Source organism: Stegastes partitus, unplaced genomic scaffold (assembly GCF_000690725.1).
Source record: "Stegastes partitus isolate 25-593 unplaced genomic scaffold, Stegastes_partitus-1.0.2 Scaffold9, whole genome shotgun sequence".
NCBI lineage: Eukaryota > Metazoa > Chordata > Actinopteri > Pomacentridae > Stegastes > Stegastes partitus.
The window spans coordinates 1,851,524-1,871,942 of NW_007577740.1; the positions used below are offsets into that span (position 1 = coordinate 1,851,524).

A 20,419-nucleotide genomic window follows, 5' to 3' on the forward strand; every position below is an offset into this window, starting at 1 on the left:
ATTATCTTTCACTGCAATGTGTAGGTAGATTGGCAGATTAAATGGACAGTTTCTTGTCTTAAATCATTGTGAATTAGTTGGGACAAGTGATACTGCCGTGCAACAGTGAGTACATCCCTGTCAAATACCACTTTAATCTCAAATGATTCAAACTTCTATTGGATTTAACTCAAGAGACATACTTGTCCAGGTCATAGTTTTCACCTTTTTCTTCTTTTGAAACTCTTGTGTGATTTTCATAATGTGCTACAGATGGTTATCATGCTGAAATATTCCGCCTCTGCCAAGTTTCTGCACATTGGAAGTTATTTTTTCAGACAGTTTTTTGGTACACACACACACACACACACACACACACACATATATATATAGACACCTTCTGCACTTATGCAGCCCCATATCATCACACTCCCCACCTCCATGTTTCACAACTATGCGTTCACTGTGGTAGTCCTGGCCAGGTTCATACCAAACATGCTGGACCCCATCTGAGCTGAACAACTTCATCTACCTACCAAAGAATGAGCTCCCACTCATCAGATTTCTTTTCATGTATTTTTGGCAAAGTTTCATCTTGTGGTTTTCTGCCGAAAGCAAGAAAGGGTTTTTTTTTTTGTTTGTTTGTTTTTTTATTGAACACGAGCCATTCATAGAGACTGATGTAATGCAATGTTTCTCTCACTGTCTAAGCTGTCACACTAACTCAGATTTCCATTGATAACTCCTGTACCAAGTCTGAAGCACTTGCCTGTCTGTTTCTCAGCAGTAGATTGTTGAGCAGTGCACTGCCAATGGCATCATTTCAGAACGACCACCACCACCACACTGAGTGATGATTCTATGACTCGTTCTATAACTCCTGATAACTGTAGTGCTCTAGAAGGTGCTCTAAAATCTCCTGGTTGTGCTGCTATAACTTTGGATTTAATAAAATACAGTAGTCCAACACCAGCAGATGACATGACACCACACATCATCACAGACTGTGGAAACTTCACTCTGGACTTAAAACGTCTTGGATTCTGTTCCTCTCCACTTGTCCTCCAGACCTCCATCCATTATCTATACACTGCTTAATCCTCACTGGGGTCGTGGGGGGCTGGAGCCTATCCCAGCTGACTTAGGGTGAAGGCAGGGGACACCCTGGACAGGTCACCAGTCTATCACAGGGCTACACTTAGAGACAGACAACCAAGCACACTCACATTCACACCAGCGGACAATTTAGAATCACCAATTAACAACATGTTTTTGGGCTTGTGGGAGGAAGCCGGAGAACCCAGAGACAATCCACGCTGCACGGGGAGAACATGCAAACTCCACGCAGAAAGATCCCGGTGCCCCTACCGGGACACGAACCGGCAACCTTCTTGCTGCGAGGCAACAGTGCTACCAACTGTTCCACCCTGCAGCCCTCCTCCAGACTCTAAGACCTCAATTTTCAAATGAAATGCAAAATTTGCTTTTAACTGAAAAGAGGGCTTTATTTTTCTTCTAAGCCCAGAAAAGACACTTCTGACATTGTCTGTGGTTCACGAGTGACTATACATTAGCAATGTAGCAATGTGACAGTTAAACTTTTCTGAAGATGTCTGTACTTGGTGGCACTGGATGCGCTGACACCAGTCTCAGTCCTTGTGAAGCTCTTGAATTGACTTTTCTTGACAATCCTGGCTGCAGTCATCCCTGTTGCTTGTGCGCTTTTTTTAACTACACTTTTCTCTTCCATTCAACTTTCCATTAATATGCTTCAACAACCAGTCTTTTCAACAATGACGTCCTGTGTTCCATCCTCCTTGTGGAGGGTGTCCATGATCATCTTCTGGACAACTGCAGAGTCAGTAGTCTTCTCCATGACTGTGTTACATATAGTGAAACAAGTGCAATAGTATTTATATGGTTTGATCAGTAAAGTATTCAAACTCAAAATAAAATATTCTAATAATTTGAGATGCTGGATTTCTGAATGGTTATAAGTCATGATCATCAAAATGGAAATATTTCACCTAACATGTAATGAGTCTAGAATATATTACATTTTTACTTTCTTATATAACTGATGGAAAGCATTAAAGATTAAATTAAAGATGCACTTGTATATTAAAGATCTGCACGGTGGTTCGGTGATCAGCACCGTCGCCTCACAGCGAGAGGATCCATGGTTCGCATCCCAGTTAGGATGCCCTGGTTTGCATGTTCTCCCCGTGCAGCGGGGTTCTCTCTGGCTTCTCTCTGGGTTCTCCAGCTTCCTCTCACAGTCAAAAAACATGCTGAGGTTAATTGGTGATTCTACACTGTCCATAGATGTGAATGTGAGTGTGCTTGGTTGTCTGTCTCTCTGTGTAGCCCTGTGATAGACTGGTGACCTACCCAGGGTGTCCCCTGCCTTCATCCTGAGTCAGCTTGGATTGGCTCCAGCCTCCCCATGACCCTAGTGAAGATTAAGTGGTGTATAGATAATGGATGGATGGATAGTATATTAATCATAGCTTTTTTGCCTTGTAGCTGTTTCCCCCACTGTTATAATTTGACATTTGGGCTTATTCATGCTGTCCTTTCCAGCTGTGTTGACAGTGGATCACTCTGTGGTGGACCTGGAAACCATTGAAGCACTGTATGAAAATGTATGTATCACAGCACACTTTACTGTAGTTAACTACAAGTATACAGTTATGAACCACTTAATAAAATGTGATTGTTGTTGTGTCAGAGAGCACAGCCGGAGGAACTGGAGAAGATCAAGAAACACTACGAGACATCAGCTGAAGAAGAAGTTAAGCTGCTGGACAAACCAGAACAGTCAGTATCTCAGCTAATGTTAAGAGAGTACAGCAGTAACTAGAGCAACTCCACTAACCATCTGTGAATTGTTCTAAGAGGCCTGAATAACATCATCACCTTCTGGACTCTCACTCTGTATGTAATTGTGTTCCAGGTTTCTGTATGAACTGTCTCAGATCCCAAACTTTGCAGGCAGAGCTTGCTGCATCATCTTCCAGTCAGCCTTCATTGATGGGATCGCGTCCATTCAACGCAAGCTCAACACCCTCTCCTCTGTCTGTAAGGTGGGTAAAGCAGCTGACAAAACCCATTAAAAATAGCCACTAAAAAGGTCATATCTGTGAGAGGTAGATATGAGGCATGTCAGAGTGACCACCTGCCTTAACCCTCTGAACACAAGATCCCAACAGCAGGTTTAATAAGCATGGTGATTTAAAAATAATCTGGCAATACTGTACAATCTCTCCAAGCAAGAAGCCTTGGTCAAAGAAATAAATGTGGCTTAAAAACGGTGTACAGAGGAGCAAGTTGTAAGCAGGTTGTTTTAAGATACATTCAGCATGGTGAAATATCTTTCTGCAGTTGATGGACTTAGTGGAGAGAAAAACAACTAGTTTGTAACGGTTGTAAAAATGTAAATAGCAAAATATCTGTGACGGTACTCTCATGACAAAAATGTTGTACATGGTGATTCTATTCATTTCTTGTAAAACAAACCCTTAAAGAAAATGTACATTCTTTTTTTTTTTATATATAATTTATGGCACAATAACTACACAGAAGACAGCTCTCTCTACTTCTGGCCATGGTGGTGCCATTTCCGTAGACTTCATAGTACGGTGAAAAATGTGCCACACAGCAAGTAAAAATGTGACTGGAGTAAAAACTGCTCTGGGTTCACAGGGTTAAAAAGCTGCTAACCTTGTGTGGTGTTTGTTTTCAGGCTCTTCTGGAGAGCGACAGTGTTAGGGAGGTGATGGGACTGGTGTTGGCTCTGGGGAACCACATGAACGGAGGAAACAGGACCAGAGGGCAGGCCGACGGCTATGGCCTGGAAATCCTTCCCAAACTCAAGGATGTGAAGAGCAGGGTAAGAACAGCAAACAAGCTGGTGGGAAGTGTCTTACTTGTTGTTCAGGTGGACACGTATTACTAGTGAAAATGTAATCTAATATGATGATGGTGATGATGTGAGAATGCAGAGCAGAGGCAAGGCATCCAAGGTAAATAAAAAACTACAGCCATGTAGATAGAGAATTAACAGAATATCCAGAATGAATAATTACCCACATTGGAAACTCATTTTGTTGCATCCATTTCAATCCACACTTGTTGTAACAAGTTATTTTTAAAAAAAAAGTAGAAATAAAACCAGAATTAGTCAGAACATATCCTATTGGAGGCCTTAACGAACACATTAGTTTACACACTGAGATTCTATTTTTTTACTGATCTAGCGTTGACATGTCTCCTGCATTTCTTGTCAGGACAATCGTATCAGCCTGGTGGACTACGTGGTGTCATATTACCTGCATAACGTGGACAAGGTACTTATAAAAACTCTGATACTGTTGTTTAGTATGCATTACTCTACAGGAAACTGATGTCTTTGTGTTGTTTTAATATGAGGATTTGAACGTTAGTACTACACTGATTGGTTTGCAGCATTAAATAGCACAAATAAAGCCCCATCGCCACACTTTTAATATAAAGCTGGACAAGGACATAGGGAAAGCACATACTTAATCGGCCAAGCATAGGTTTATGTTCTTTACTGGATAATTGGTTGAACAGGATTTCAAATACGAAAGGGTCAAAGGGTGGGAGTTGCTGTCCTGAAGTTGAGAAGCACCTGATTAAGCAGCACGCGTTTTTTGCATGTTTTGATTGTTTTCCACTAGAACGCCGGCACAGACAAGAGCACGTTCCCTCTTCCTGAACCTCAGGACGTCTTCCTGGCAGCGCAGGTCAAGTTCGACGACCTCAACAGAGATCTGAAGCAGCTCGGACGAGATCTGACAAGTACGTGACGCCACAGTACTAGTTCCTTTTCTCGCAGCATTTGAAAATAAGCCCTGGAGGAGTAATGAACCCCTCCTCTCTTTTTGGCTTATAATAATAGATGGTTGCACACATTCCCCAAACATGACTTCCACTCTGAGCCGACAGACAGCGAGCTCCAGCATCCATGTGACTGGGTGACCGGGAACAATCTTGAGTTGTGGTCATTTTGTTGTGTGTTTTTGTTTGAACAACTAAGCCAGCCAGTGAAACTCTATCACTGTGATTTTGTGATACGCTCAAGAGGTTCCCACAAACCAAACCTCGGCTCAGTCTGGCATCATTTTTCCTCAGACATCACCCCCCCCTCCTCAAAAACTCGCCACTCTGGTTTCCCATCACTGGCCCCAGCCATTGAGGAACTGTTTATGCTTCAGTCTCTCCGACCGAACTCCTGTTAGCTAAAGCTCCAGAACAAAAGATTTCCTCTCGTCTTTCTTATCCTTCTTGCTTGTTCTTTTCACCCCCTAAGTGTGCCAACGTGACGCCATTCAGCATGCCAGTCAGTTAAAAGTCATTCTGAGGACAATGCCTACAGTACATGTGTACGGTTATGAGTGAGTGCATTGTTGTGTTTCTACGTATGCATGTGGTTTCGCATGCATTTCATTGCATGTGTTTGTGTGTGCGTATTCAGAGACTGCTGATACTGGCCTGGCGCCTTTCAGATCCAACTTCTAATCCTCCTGCCCATCAGATCTCCTGCCTTTGTGCCCCTGTCGCCAGCGCAGGGAGGCCGTAGCTTCCCACTTATGTAATCTCCAGACCTCCAGTATCTGCAGCATCTCTGCAGAGATGCACGGATCCTTAACTTGCTTGGCTGTATCATCTGGGCTCCAGTGTGGCCCCCAGATGCGTACCACAGATTGCTTTCTTTACCTCTCAACACAGCTTTGTCTTATCGGGCCGTCTACCCAAACCACCGTGCAATCTGGATCGCCTGTCGCAGGTCCCTTTTGTTCTGCCTGTTTGAACTGCCCTCATGCCTGGTTTGAAGCTCGGCTTTTGTCGTTCTTCACTCTCCCTGTGTTTTCTGTTTGGTTGGTATGAAATGTTTCTGTTTATTGTGGTTTAGCTTTTCTTAAGTCATCTATGTTGAGACTATATTATGTTAAATTACGTTACTGACTGAAAGGTGCTTTAAATTACTACAGGAAACGCATCTCTTACCTGACACAGTGTCGCCATGCCCAATGGCTTCTGTATCCACATTTTTAAATACCTGTGTGTAAAGCATCAGCTTAACTGTAGTAAAGTGGCTGCAAAACGAATGTCTTGCTCACAAAGCATTAAAACTTTATAAATAAGAAATCACCAGGAGCCCTAGTTGATTTGAGTAGGTAACAGCCTGATTGGTTTTTTTGGATAATTTATTTTCACTTGGACATGGCTGTGGTGAGGGCTGCAAGGTGGCGCAGTTGGTAGCAGCAAGAAGGTTGCCGGTTCACGTCCCGGTGGGGGCACCGGAATCTTTCTGCGTGGAGTTTGCATTCTCCCCATGCAGCATGGGTTCTCTCCGGGTTCTCCGGCTTCCTCCCACACAGACAGGTTGATTGGTGATTCTAAATTGTCCGTGTTCTGTCTCTAAGTGTAGCCCTGTGATAGACTGGTGACCTGTCCAGGGTGTCCCCTGCCTTCACCCTAAGTCGGCTGGGATAGGCTCCAGCCCCCCCGCAACCCTAGTGAGGATTAAGCGGTGTATAGAAAATGGATGGATGGATGGCTATGGTGGTAGAGTCCTCGACTCCCTGGAGGCAGCAAGACGTCCATTAGGAAGACACTAAACCTCACATTGCTCCTGATGACATACATACACCTTGCATGGCAGCAGCTTTGCCACCACTGGTGTGTGTGCTTGTGTGCTTGTGTGCTTGTGTGCGTGTGTGCGCGCGTGTGTGTGAATGGGCGAATGAGAAACACACTGTAAAGCCCTACATAGAATAGAATAGAATAGACTTTATTTATCCCAGACCTGGGAAAGTATTGTAAACAGCAGCATCCAAAAACATAGAAAGAAAGTACAAGACAATAACAATAACTAAGCAATATGCATCTTGGTGTCCGCACACAGCAGGTCCAAGGCCCCACTGTCTCCGGTTGGGCCGTCCACATACTGGCTAAATGTGGGGAGAGTGGTAGAGAGCGTATGATTAAGTCTCCTGAGATGACGATCAGAGACTGAGGGTGTGATGTTTGCAGCTGGGACGCTGAACTATGGATGAGTTCACAGGCCGCAGCAGCATCAGCCGAGGGGGGGATGTAAACTGTAATCACCAGGAAGTGTGAAAACTCCCTCGGCAGGTAAAACGGCCGCAAACCAACCGCCAGCAGTTCAACATCCTTCCTGTAGCGCTGCTCTTTAACGCTAACGTGCCAGCATTGCACCATCTCTCATTCACATACATGGCGAGTCCCTCACCTTTCTTCTTACCACTCTCCCTCCAGCTCCGGTCCGCTCTGACCAGGTGAAATCCATTCAAAGCTACGAGCGAGTCCGGAGTGAGTTCGTGAACAACATGAGGCTGCACACCCGATACTCCCATATAATAATTATAACACTCATAAAAGCTGCTATACAAGTGCAAGTTTACCATTTACTACTCATTCATTTTAGCCAAATCAGCAGTGTAGTTCTGTGCTATTCTGCCCTTTAGTCCAGACTGCCATACCCCAACAACAAAGACTGAGTGTCATTACATTTTCCACAAAAAGTTATAGTTCGATGATGTTGCTGTGAAATTTGGAAGTAACTTTGCAGATTTTTTTCCTTTGAGTAAATGCTTGTAAAACACTTTTACTGACTCAGGCTGATCTGAAATGTGTTAGATTAATGTCTGAAATTCAGGATTCAGGATTCTGCAGAAACATTTACACACTTCCTGAGGTCGTGTTTGTTGGCCAGCGGTGACTGTGTGTCAAATTCTTTGCTCTGACTTTAACAAATACTTGCAGCGCCACACGGCATCAGAAACAATAACTGCTTCTTTAAACTTAGAGTGATGTTCTGTGTTCTTGTACACACCTGACACGTCAGCTGGTCAACACAGATTTCAGGTTTACACAGTGGAAGTATTTGCATTAAAGCTCCTTGGATGATTCGGAGCTGTCAGGATTGTGTCTTTTTAATAAGAACTGCAGGTGATGAAGATGTAGTTTGTGTGAAAACCTGCTACTCTCTTCTACTGTATCCAATGTTTTGTTTCTTGATAGATTTCCATCCCTGTGGATTCAGACAGAGGTAATGATGTGATTTATGACCAATCCAAATATGGCATCATAAAAACCTATAAACCTCTTCAGGCATGTATCCCTCACTATGAATCTAAATCACGGCTTCAGTGCGGTGTTTGTGTAATTGCAGTCTCACATCTGAAAGCACGTTCTTCATCAGGCGGCTGTGTTTACGTGAAGGTCCATAACCCTCTTCAATCTGAAATAAGCAAACTTCTGTCAGGCACAAAAGGCAGACAAGCGAAAGAAAGGCTCCCCACACAATGCAGAGAGAGAGATACCCGCCTCCACAGTTTACACAAATGAAAACAGTATTCTTTTGTAATCTTATCTGGGAGATGCTGATCGGGCATCAGGGTGGGGGGGAGGGTCGGGGCTCGGCTCCCTTTGCAGCCTCTGTTATGACTGGCTCGGCAGACTGGCTCCTCTGATCCACTGATCGGACTCAGAGCGACGTGGAGCCGCAGACCGGCACAGGAAGAGAGAGAGGAGTTTGCAGTCGCCATCTCTGGGTGAATCTCAATAAGTGATATCTGAAGAGGAAACTGTGCTGATAACCTCCCGCTCCGGCACAGGTGGAGCTGCTTCAAGTCCTGCTTCCCTCTGCGCTGCTTCTCTGTTCAGGCTACAGGTTATCTGCAGGTCCTGAGAAGTCCTAAAAAGCAATGCATTCAATTTATCAAACAGAAGGTGTTAAAATGTTTGTAATTATTTAAACGAATGCTGCCTGCCATAGATAGCAGCACTAGTTACAGGTTGTGGATTTTGCCTTATTAGTGTTTATTAGAAGATAAAAGCTGTAGCAATCGAAACAAAAATCTAACATAAATATTTTTGGTTTGCATGATTTACTCAGGGCTGCAAGGTGGTGCAGTTGGTAGCACTGTTGTCTCGCCGCAAGAAGGTTGCCGGTTCATGTCCCGCTGGGGGCACTGGATCTTTCTGTGTGGAGTTTGCATGTTCTCCCCGTGCAGCGTGGGTTCTCTCTGGGTTCTCTGGCTTCCTCTCACAGTCAAAAAACATGTTGAGGTTAATTGGTGATTCTAAATTGTCCGTAGGTGTGAATGTGAGTGTACTTGGTTGTCTGTCTCTAAGTTAGCCCTGCGATGGACTGGTGACCTGTCCAGGGTGTCCCCTGCCTTCACCCTAAGTCAGCTGGGATAGACGCCAGCCCCTCTGCGACCCTAATGAGGATTAAACGGTGTATAGATAATGGATAGATGGATGATTTACCCAGTATCCTGAGTCATGTTAATTAATTAAATCTGAAAACTCACATTTTTTTGTTACATACAGCCAGCAAATGTAAACTTCAGTGGGATGTAAATGCCAATGAATGAACGTAAATAACAGATCATTTTAGTAACTGTAACTGTGTCCTGTGGTGGGTTTTAAATTGCATTTTAGGTAAAATCTAAGTTTTTTAAAAACCTGCAGAAACCTAGCACTAGGGTTGGACAGTTAATCAATTATAAAATTGAAATTACAATTTGAAACAATTAACAAATCACAAAGACTCCAACTGAGAATATATGAGGTTTGGATACTAAATAATGAGAACAATCTTATCATTTTATTTTATTGGAGAAGATTGTTAATGTCAATAAATGCCACGAAGTTCAGGCTGCACAGAGTAGTTCAGCTGACATCACCAGTGTCATTACTTCATATCCAGAGCTTACGGTACATGACATCACAAATCATTTTCCAATATATATGACTTCCAAACTTAACACTTTCTTATTGGTGGGGGGAAAAAAAAAAGCAGAGGACTGAAAGAACAAAGTCAGGGTGTATTTAAGTATCTTGCAGTTTGAGGATGTAATGTGTCATGATGTGTGGGTGTCAGCGTATCTTCTCCAGGTGCTGGTGGTTTAAACTTGTTGGTGCTGGAGTGACCAAAAAGATGCTGCCTTTATCCAAACGTCTTCTATTATTCAGTGTAGAATAAAATCATTAAAGATAAGAAAGTAGATATTTTAGTTAAGTATGTTTGTGTTGTTTCTTTCTTTCAGGATGTGAGAGAGACGTACAGAAAGTTTGCTCTGACTCTCCTGAAGAACACCTGCAGCCGTTTAAGGACAAGATGGAGGCTTTTGTTCTCAGTGGTGAGTGATGATGGTCACATAATGTACAGCTGAGATACTGCGAGTACGAAATAAATGTTACAAAAAAAACCCAAAAATGGATGAGATGGGTTGATATTGGCAATAGGCCCTGGTAAAGGCTGTTGCAAGTCAGATTTAAGACTTTCGTTTACATCCTTAAATAAGCCTGAAGAGCAGGACTGAAGATCTGTGAATCCAGATGTTTTATTTGATATATTTGAAGAACTTGCCAGCCTCCCCCATTCTTCTGCCCTTCTCTCTCAATTTTACCTCCTCCTAACTATTCATTTTGCATCTCCTTTGGTCTGTTTTGTTTCTATGTAGTTGTTCTATGTCTGTTTGCTCATTTTTTGTGTGTGAATTTGGTGTTTTGCATGTCTCTTTGGTCAGTTTGGGTCACTTTTTTGGTGTTTTGCATGTCTCTTCTACCTTTTTTTTTTTTGCATTTGTTTATGGTTATTTTATAACTGTTATTGGTCATATGTATTGCTGTTTGACCAATTTCTGTTTCTTTGTTGATGTGTTATGTCTCTTAGTAGTCAACTTGTGCTTCTTGACACTTATTTTACCGCCTCTTTTTAGTTGCTTTTTTTTCTCTTTGTTGTAATTTTGTTTCTCTTTCCAGTTGTCTCTATGAGATCATTTTGTGTTTTCATGGTCGTTTATGGATCCTTGAATGACTTTCCAACAAGAAATGTCAACAGCAGCTCTTTGCCTTACAGGCCTCTTCAATAATCCTTCAGTGTCTCCAGTTGTCAGATAAATGCAGCCTTTACTGGTCCTAAAATGTTCCTTTTTGTCTTTGGTATCTGTGTGTGTTTGTGTGTGTGTGTGTGTGTGTGTGTGTGTGTGTGTGTGTAGGAGATAGGATGGATTCAGAGTAAAGGCTAGACACTCAGATAGGAATCAGGCAGATTTGGAAATGACTGAACGGCTCCTGCCTGAGACATACAGGCTCGCTTTCTCTGCCTGAAATATCCATCCAGCTAACTGAGGCATTCCATGTTGTAGAAGACCTTCACACTGACCCCTGTCAAGGTTCATCACAAATAACAGAGGAAAACTTCCTCTACCCCGTGTATTAAACAGTGCAGATTCACTATAAGTGCTAAAATGTGTTTCTTGTGTTGGGTGTCATCACAGAGCTTCAGACTGCAGCATTCTGTCCACATCACCCTGGAACTATTCATGTTTTTGTCCTTCTTTCCCATCATTTCATTTGTTATAAAATCATTGCAGGCAGTTGGGCTATGTCATGTACTTTCAGCCTTTGTTTGTCATTTTCAATACGGGAAGTTTGTCTGAAACATTTTCATCCATTTTGAATGCGAAGATGTGAAATTAAACCTATCAAGGAATTTCCAATAGTAAGTAAAGCTGCAACAGAATCAAACAGAATGATGTCATTTGCTGTGATCAGCAATGTAACCTTTTGAGAATTTGTTGTTCTGAACATTTCTGGGGTCCGAAGCAGACTCCATTACAGAGAGACAGACAAAGCTAATAAGTTATTTTGTCATAATGGCATTGCAGTTTGAAAGTGGCAGCAAGAATGGCTCCATTGTTGAATAACTGACTGTGTAATCACTGTTTTGAAGAGACCAAATGGTCGTCTGGCTCCATTAGAAAAAGGTCATCATCATGAAAGAGGTTCTCATTGTGTCCCTTCAAGTATTCACATCAGCAGGCTCTCCAATACGGATTATGATATTCAACATATAATTTGTGTCTTTTTTGGGACATCTGGCAACAAGTGAACCTTCTCCCTGTCTGTTTCTTTGCAGCACGAAAAGAACACGCCGAAGCTTCCTATCAGCTGATGACTGCACAGAAAAGGTGGGAGAAAAATCAACTTTTACTTTGTGTTTAAAATACTGATCTTGAATTTGGTTTTTGAGTTCTGCATCAGCTCGAGCAGCCACAGCAATGTTGACAGTGCGCTCAGGATGCTGCAGTCACCATTTGTAGGCATCTATGGAAACGTGAAGCAGTTTTTGAACTAATATTTCAAAGATTCAACCATTTCTAACTTCCGCATATGTGTAGATACACAACCATGCAGTTAATACAAGCTTGTCAAATACACTCCTAATAAAGGCTGTAAGGCTGTAGGCAGACGCTTTGTTTGTAGTTTAAGCTTCTGGAAAACTGTGAAACAAATCACTTAAAGTTCAAAAACACTTCACAGATAATAAGAACGTTGCATTAGCAAACAACACCTGCATTGATTAACAACGTTGTGTTCTTAACTGTTAAATGTCTCACAATAAAAATAATTTTAATTACTAATTGCAAATTGTAAATTAATGATCACAAAAGAGCAAATTCAATAAAGTCACATCTGTATTATGTTCTTATTCCTTTTTATGCTTGCCTTCAGTTTTCAGGATTTGGTTCTGTACTTTGGACTGAAGCCAAAGACAGGAGAGAAGGAGGTGACGACCGGTCACTTCTACATGCTCTGGTTTGAGTTTTGTGCTGACTTCAAGGCCAGGTGGAAGAGGGAGAACAAGGCCATTTCCAAAGAGAGGTAAGTAATGACTGTGCGTACGTGTGTTTGTAGAAGTGTCCGAGACTACCACTTTGTGAGCCAGTCCCAAGTGTTTGTGGTAGGCTCAGTTTTCATTTAGATAACTGCGCCCAACACTATGGAGTAAGAATATGGGTCACAACCATCCATTCACTTTCTTGCTTGTCCCGAATTGGGTTGTGGTGGCGAAGCATGTTAGCACACACATCCCTCTTCCCAGCAACATTTTCCAGATGTTTCTGAGGGATCCTGAGGGGATCTGGTTCTTCCCCTGGGTCTTCTAAAAGATGGACGAAAATCTCCAATGGAAGGTGCCCAAGAGGAATCCTGATCAAACGCCCCAAACCATGTCAAGTAGCATAATCAAACTATTAAAAAAGGCTTTCTTGTCTTTTTCCACATGTCCCCCCATGTGTCTGGATCACTCAGAAACAGCAACCTGCAAATTAAAACATCCAGAATGTGTTGTAGAAATGTTTCATTCACCAGTCAGTCATGTCTGACGTATTGTACAGACAGATTGAAATCTTTTTGTCTTTATTGTACTTATCATTTTTTTAAATGCAAATAATTGGATTAGTTTGTCCTTCCTTGCCTCTGTGAGATTGTTTTACTGACTGAATGCTTGTGTTCAATCAAACCAATAAACTTGGATCAATTGTGCAGGTTAAAAGAGGCTCAGCTGTCAGTGAAGAGGATCACAGGAGAGAAGAAGGTGGAGACGAGAAAGATCAACCCCAACAGCCTGGTGAGACTGGACAAGAGCAGGCATTTACTGAATCAGGCCTTGGATATGCATCCAGCTGAAAGCATACGATTTCAGAAATGTGCTTAAGAGTTTATATTTAAACAACTAAAATAACTCAGTCTTCACTGAAAACTAAATCTGACCAGTATATTTCTTAAAGTCATGTCTGTCTTCTGCTGCTCCGGTTTACTTCGTGCAAAGTTGTCTGTAGTGTCTTCATCTGTATCTATAATATTTGTTCCTAACAGAAAGAGCGACTGCGGCAGAAAGAAGCCAGCATGTCTTCGATGTAATTGACTCAGGAACTCAAAAAACTCCTCACACAACCATCCTGACTGAGCTGGATCAGGCTGAACGTGGACCTGGATTCAAAACAAACACTTTCCTCGAGGAACACAACATAAATTGTCTCCACTGAGCACTCACATTCAGCAACTGACAGCTTCTTGTAATATACTTTGCTACAGATATGTATTTACATTTTAAGGTGTAAAAAAAAAAAATCAAATGCTTCAAATGTGTATAGACTTTTACATTATACTTAACATTTTGCATTGATTCAGACATAAACTGTACCTGTGTGCAGTATTATTGTTCAAATAAAATCACTGATCAGATCAGAAAAATGTGACGTCATAGCTTGAATGATGTTTTATTTACATGCAACATTACAAGACATGATATACAAATTATACACAGTCATATAATCAAGTAGCATTTCGCAGTGCAGGTTGTTAAAAAAAAATAGTAATATTCCCAAAGCCTTCAGCTTTACATCCCACACAGTGGAAACAACCTTGGAAGATGCGTTCTCTTACATTTCTTAAGTCTTTCACATCCATTATCCTGCATGTCTGCAACAAATATGTTATTATGAACTGTTGCAAACCACCCTGCATTTAGCTTAAACTCAGTCTCATTGGCACTCAAAGTAAACAGTTCTGATCTTTGGTATCTGCATCTAAAACCATGTGCCAACAAATATTTCAAATCCCTTAAAGCACACAAAAACTATGTGGAAGCAGAGACTGATAACTGGCAGGGTGATGGGTCAGTGCCATATGTTCTTAATGTGGGTCAAACTGTCACCTTAAAGGGAACATGGCACCTCAATCAACTACTTATTTCAGATGTCTTTCAGCATATTTAGTGATAAATTGTTGAGTATCTTCTGTTTTCAAAATGAAAAAAAGGCGCAGGCACGTTCCTCACACTTCCACTGTGTTCTTATATGTCCTCTAAGCAATAGATTGTTGTCCCTTTTTATTTTCCGCCAGCATGTCTTAGTTTAGGGTCTAATCCGTATCTATAGTCGTGCAGCGGCACTGCTTTACGCGCTGGACCCGTTTCTTCCTCGTGCTGGGCGTCTGTCCCGGGCAGAACAGCGTGTAAGTGACGGTGCTAAAGGTTTTGGGTTTGCAGGCAGAGCAGGATTGAAAGGCGTTCCCGTCCTGGTACATGTGCCTCGGGATGTAGAAGGAGTTGCACTGTCCGTAGCAGAACCGGTTGATGATGGTGCGGCTCAGGCAGCCCTCCTCCCGGATGGTCTGCTTCAGCGGCTGCGTCTTGCACCAGTCCAGCCGCAGGTACCGACGCTCCGTGACATGCAGCGCCTCCTGGCTGGACTCCAGCACTTCGTCGTTTGAGGCTGGAGGTCCCGTCCCGCGGGAAAGGAGTCCACTGATGGGCGGCTGTAGACATCTCTCCGATTCATTCGGGTTGTATTTGTTTGGATGTGGAAAAGCGCCTTGAAATGTCCCGGAGTCAGTGCTCTCCAGTGGGGTGAGCAGCAGTGTCAAAACTACTGCAAAGACCAGCACTGACTGTTTTTGCATCATTGAAGCTGAAAGGAAAACAACAGAGGTCAGTCATTAATGGAGAGCATTTTACGCAGAGGTTTTACGCACGATTTACGCATCGCACAAGCAGCGCGCATGCAATGTGTCTTCCCCAAATACTTAAATTTTGAGTTCACTTTGAGACCCAAATGTGCACTAATTACACTGACTTACCTGTTGATTTTTTTTTTAAACTCCTCAGAAGAAAGCTTTATCCAGTCAAGGCAGTTGGCAGCATGTGCTTCTTCTGACGGTCCGGCGCCTTCAGTACTGGCTTTATGAACAACACAGTGAGGGGTTTTCCAAACCGTCTTGAGATTCTGCAGAACACGCCCCCAAACCCTGATCCTCACTTTATCTGTCTGGGGGGAGAAGAAGAAAAAAAAACCCTCCTCCAAACTTTGTCAATGCAGATAAATCGTTTATTTGGCTTTACAGAACAAAAACAGAACACAGCCATTTTTGACAAGATGAGGTAACCCAAGATAGAGTCAGTGCTGCCTGAAGAGACTCACAGGACTGCAACAGGGTGAACAGATACTAGTCAGAATAAGCTCTAAAATATTTGCCATGCTACTGTGGAGTAGTTCACAATCCCACCTTTAATGACAAAGCAAAACTTACTTCTATATATGATTATGTTTAAGGATATAAACAGAATTAAATCTTTGATTCAAGACACAGAAGTGATACATATTGTCACATACAAAAATTAAACAGTGACTAAACTGATCTCTGTACAGTTGTGAATAATAATGTTCTGATTCAACATTCTTCAATCTTTGTACAACTTCTTATTAAATTTACAGCTGCTGATAAACCATACACTGCCAGTTAAGTATTTAACACCATATATTCTAGTATTTTGGGTGTTTTGTCTCAAAATCAGAAAACATATGGAGTTGGTGTGAAAAAAACAACAACAAAAAAAAAAAACAATGAACTAAATGGGATAGATTTGAATTCTAATTAGATACTGAAGGCAATCAATTTGATTTTGGAGCTTTCAGTTGTTTTCTTAACCTTCAAAACAGCATCTGTCAAAAGAAATCTCAACTCCAAAGTGCTTGCTGTTTGCAAAGCTTCGAGCTTAAGAAGTAAAAAGGCCCCTCAGTTTAAATGTTTAAAAAAAAAAAGTCACCCTAAAGTTGTGTTTCCAGGACCACGTTCTTAGATTGTGATGCTATGTGTTAAAATAATCCTAACAGCAAGAGCACATAGAAAGCATGTTGTGTCTAATTGGGAACCAAGGATCTGGGCCAACTAATATGCTTGTGATACAATAAAACAAAGCATTTACAAATACAATACTTGCACTGAGGTCACAGTCCCATCAATTGTAAACCAAAATGCTTAAATGTGCAGTGTTAAAAACTCTTTTCTGAGAATGTACTTGGATATTACAGTGTGTGTTGCAGGAGTTTAGGTCATGGGTTGGCTGGCAGCTGGGACAGTCGGTGCTTCCTCCTCCTCTTCCTCTGAGAAGTGAGGAACAGATTTCTTGGCGACCACATTGTCCAGCCTCTGGCCCATTAAATATGGGTTGACACTCTGTGGACAGAAAAGCAAAAATATTTGTGTACAGACTGTAAACATGTACATAAAGTACAAACATCTGACAAAATTAAAAACGGGGATTCTTCAGACAATAAATCAGTGGGTTTATGAGCACATCATTCCCTTCGGGGGTACATGTCCATGCTGGTGATGTGGTTTCTCAGATATAATCCACACAGGAAAAGGAAAAAGACAACCAAGAAATATTATACCCTTTTTCTTCTTTTTGGTCCTGCCTTCAGCTTTTGGTACAGACGTTCCTTGTTCTGAAAGGAAATGCAGAAAAAAAGGATTTCAGACATAAAATCGTGTATCTGTGGTTTTACAGCTAGTCCCTTTGTTCCTTAATTACAGCCAACAAATTGCCTGAATGCCATTTTCAGGGAATAAAAGCATTCATTCTCTGTGGGTAACTTCCTCAGGGCCGAAGGATACACTGAAAAATGAATCCATGTGAATTACAAACATGTTTTTTTGACCCATCAGAACGAAAAAAAGTCTTGTCGTGACTTTATTTTTAAGCAGTTTAACCAAAGCTGTAAGTGATGCTGCTGTACATGTCAACAATCAGAGTGAGACGAGAGAAGACAGTATAGCTTGGATCTAAAATGATACTGGAGCACCTTAAAACCTACTTCATTACCATACCTAGTCATATCATTGTTTCAAATCTAATCATATAGCACCCTAAAAATACAAGAATGACAAGAATGCAATTAATCAACACTTAAAAGTCTTTCCTGTACTCACCCACTTTGCCAGGGCTGGGTAGTCATGCTCTGGGTCAAACAGGTGCTGGTGTTTCTGAAACTCTCTGCTGAACTCAGCTGTGTCAGGAGCATTTTCCAAACAACCATCTGCTGCTGTGAACACAACAACAGACAGAGCTGGTGTCACGCTTTCTGTTCATTACTCCAGATAGCTGTACACTGGAAAAGGCCACCAGCTCATCAAGGAAGTACACTACGTCCAATCTTTATTTGTTTTGTGTCACCATTTTTTTTGTGTCTTTTAAAGGTCAAAAACAGCACAAACAAAAGAAATAGATTTTTTAAAAACAGCAGCATGTTCCATGAGTTCACTAAAAGGTTTAATGGAAATTATGAACCTGGCTGCGTCTACAAACATCAGTATGCTGTGTTTAGAGGACGAGTCAGTACCTGTCTTTCCCAGGGGGCAGGGGTTTGGAGGGTCTGGGTATCCATGGTCATCACTCAAGTCTTTGGGGACGTTGTCTCCCGTCAGCTCAGCCACAATGTTGGGGATGTTCCCATAGGGCCCGAGATGCTGCAGCCCTTCATGAGCACCACCTGGTGGAGGAAACAGACTCTGCAGTCACCACAACACTGTGCTACCAGCCAGAGGTAGCAGTACAGTAAACAGGCATTCTTAAATGTCATATATTATAATATTTTCCATGTCATAATCATACTACATCTACATTTACATCCTCTGAATTGAGAGTAAGTGTTTCTTCACACCTTCCATCTTAAGCTGATTCTGTCTGTCAACACAAGCCTGGAGTGAATGATCTCAACCTTAAATCAACACTACTGAGGTATGAGGGCACAGGAAATGTTGAAACACTGCTCGAATGACACAAATATTGAAATAGCAGCAAAACTATCTGGGAATGTGAATCGATGAGAAGCTGACTTTTAAATATAATGTGTCCACACTGGTGACTAAACTACGACAAAAGGTTGGGTTTCTGTTACAGGAATAAATCATGTTTCCCACTGCACAGTAAAAAACTGCTAAATGAGGCAGTTCTTCATAACTAAACACTCATCACTGTGAGCTGCACGCTGAGGTCAAGTCTCTCTAAGGTGTAACACACACTGACTTCACTGCTGTATTTTAACATGGGTTCTTACTAAATACACTCAAACAATGGAATTACACTGCAGCTGCTGTTTTACTGAGCTTGGAAAATCCAGCTTCAGTCATTGTGCACCAGTAACCTGGAACAATATGAACCATCTAAAGCTGGACTCAGATTTATCCTTTAGACAAAACAGCTTCATAATTTGATGTTATTTTTCTTCCAGTTTTTCTTGTTCTACTTCATTTATCCATACAAATAATCTTAAATGCTCTAATCAATATTTTTTTCTCAGTGTTTCCCTGGTTTCTTATTTGAGTGTCTCTCTGTTGTATTTTGTTGGCTGCATAGCAAACAAGGCTGCCAAAGCTCCATGTAGTTTCAGGTTAAATATAGGAACAAGTGAACGAATGAATAAATACTTTTTTTATAAATTAAGTTTAACACAGCACATGATAGCACACAAACAAGCATTTATATGGAGAGGAAAGTGGAAGCAGCCTCCAAACAAGCTCTACACATCGGTATCAACTAATGATTAATAGATCAGTTGTCAACTATTAAATCAATTGCCAACTATTTTTTTTTTATAATTGATAAATCAATTTGAATATTTTTTAAAGAAAAAGTCTAAATTCTCTGATTCCAGCTTCTTAAATGTGAACATTTTCTGGTTTCTTTATTCCTCTATAAATATCTTGGACAAAACAAGATATTTGTGTGGGACATCTTGGGTTTTGTGAAACACTGACTGAATATTTTAAAGAACAAATAACCAAATAATTAATAGAGAAAACAAAGAGATTACTTTGCAATGACAATTAATTTCCCATTGCAGCCCTACAATAAATAATAGGCTCAGTTTAGGTCTAAAACAAGGATAATAGAGGATTGGACACTGTGTAATATGGTAATAAAGCACTGAGTTAAACTCTCAGCAATGAGATATTTTGTTGTTTTACTACTGTTAGTGCCATTTTTTCAGACTATTAAATCCTGTCTGTACCCTTCCCACATCCATCCATCCATCCATCCATCCATCCATCCTACCCTGTATGCTCTGAGGCCCCACTATGTTGGTGGCCTGGTGTGCCGGATACTCCACCCTGGGCCGAGCGATGCCCAGCTGCTCCATGACGCCGTGCAGGAGGCGCTGGATGTCGGCCTCAGACACCTGGTCCGCGGTCCGGGGGCTGCGGGCTGGAGCTGTGCCGAGCTGCAGCCACAGCAGCAGGCCGAGCAACGAGAAGCGCACCGCCGGGCCCATCTCTGTCATCTGCACGGACAAACACCACACACACACACACACACACACCAACACGGACAGGTGCGTTATTGCGCGCAAACACAGCTGCTCTTTTCCTGTTGGACACACGACCGGGGAGTCACGGAGCCACAATGTGAGGAGGGTGACTGAGATCGGTACAGCCTGTAACACTGACTGTAAAATGGAATGAAGCCTCGGTGCGCAACTCACTCAGTAAACAGAGCCTGGGCCGATGTCAACAGCCTAGAAATAACCCACATGAGCCCAGGAACCTTTGATTTACAATCAGAGATATATTTGATTTACCTTTATCAGATTATATCCAGGATTTTAATTGCTAGAAAGGTGTCAGTAATAATCAAAACGGATTTGTGTGTTTTCTTACCTTGGTCGGGCTGATGGAGGGACCTGCCTGCTGAGAGCTCAGTCAAGCTGGACACGAAGACCACGTTCTGGTTTACAAAGTAAAACCC

The 20,419-nt window shown here is 41.9% G+C and overlaps 3 protein-coding genes across 3 annotated transcripts in view; 1 reads left to right on the top strand and 2 right to left on the bottom strand.

Annotated features, from left to right (window-relative positions):
* fmn1 (formin 1) overlaps positions 1-14,095 on the top strand; it is a 26,544-nt gene extending 12,449 nt beyond the window's left edge. Inside the window, exons 7-17 of the mRNA XM_008284962.1 lie at positions 2,563-2,624; positions 2,711-2,799; positions 2,936-3,065; positions 3,725-3,871; positions 4,269-4,328; positions 4,683-4,803; positions 10,089-10,181; positions 11,966-12,017; positions 12,562-12,711; positions 13,378-13,459; positions 13,708-14,095. Of these exons, the coding sequence (XP_008283184.1) occupies positions 2,563-2,624; positions 2,711-2,799; positions 2,936-3,065; positions 3,725-3,871; positions 4,269-4,328; positions 4,683-4,803; positions 10,089-10,181; positions 11,966-12,017; positions 12,562-12,711; positions 13,378-13,459; positions 13,708-13,752 (1,031 nt within the window). The 3' untranslated portion in view covers positions 13,753-14,095. The remainder of the gene's footprint in view (positions 1-2,562; positions 2,625-2,710; positions 2,800-2,935; positions 3,066-3,724; positions 3,872-4,268; positions 4,329-4,682; positions 4,804-10,088; positions 10,182-11,965; positions 12,018-12,561; positions 12,712-13,377; positions 13,460-13,707) is intronic.
* On the bottom strand, positions 14,096-15,562 carry grem1a (gremlin 1a, DAN family BMP antagonist). The gene is made up of 2 exons (XM_008284950.1): positions 15,472-15,562; positions 14,096-15,302 (listed from the first exon to the last, which is right to left on the bottom strand). Exon 2 carries the CDS (start codon positions 15,295-15,297, stop codon positions 14,755-14,757), a length of 543 nt encoding a protein of 180 aa, XP_008283172.1. The 5' UTR covers positions 15,298-15,302; positions 15,472-15,562; the 3' UTR covers positions 14,096-14,754.
* A 161-nt stretch (positions 15,563-15,723) lies between these two features.
* scg5 (secretogranin V) lies at positions 15,724-20,385 on the bottom strand. The gene is made up of 6 exons (XM_008284939.1): positions 20,332-20,385; positions 19,730-19,955; positions 18,015-18,164; positions 17,605-17,717; positions 17,067-17,120; positions 15,724-16,848 (listed from the first exon to the last, which is right to left on the bottom strand). Exons 2-6 carry the CDS (start codon positions 19,953-19,955, stop codon positions 16,720-16,722), a joined length of 672 nt encoding a protein of 223 aa, XP_008283161.1. The 5' UTR covers positions 20,332-20,385; the 3' UTR covers positions 15,724-16,719.
* Between the last annotated feature and the right edge of the window lie 34 nt (positions 20,386-20,419).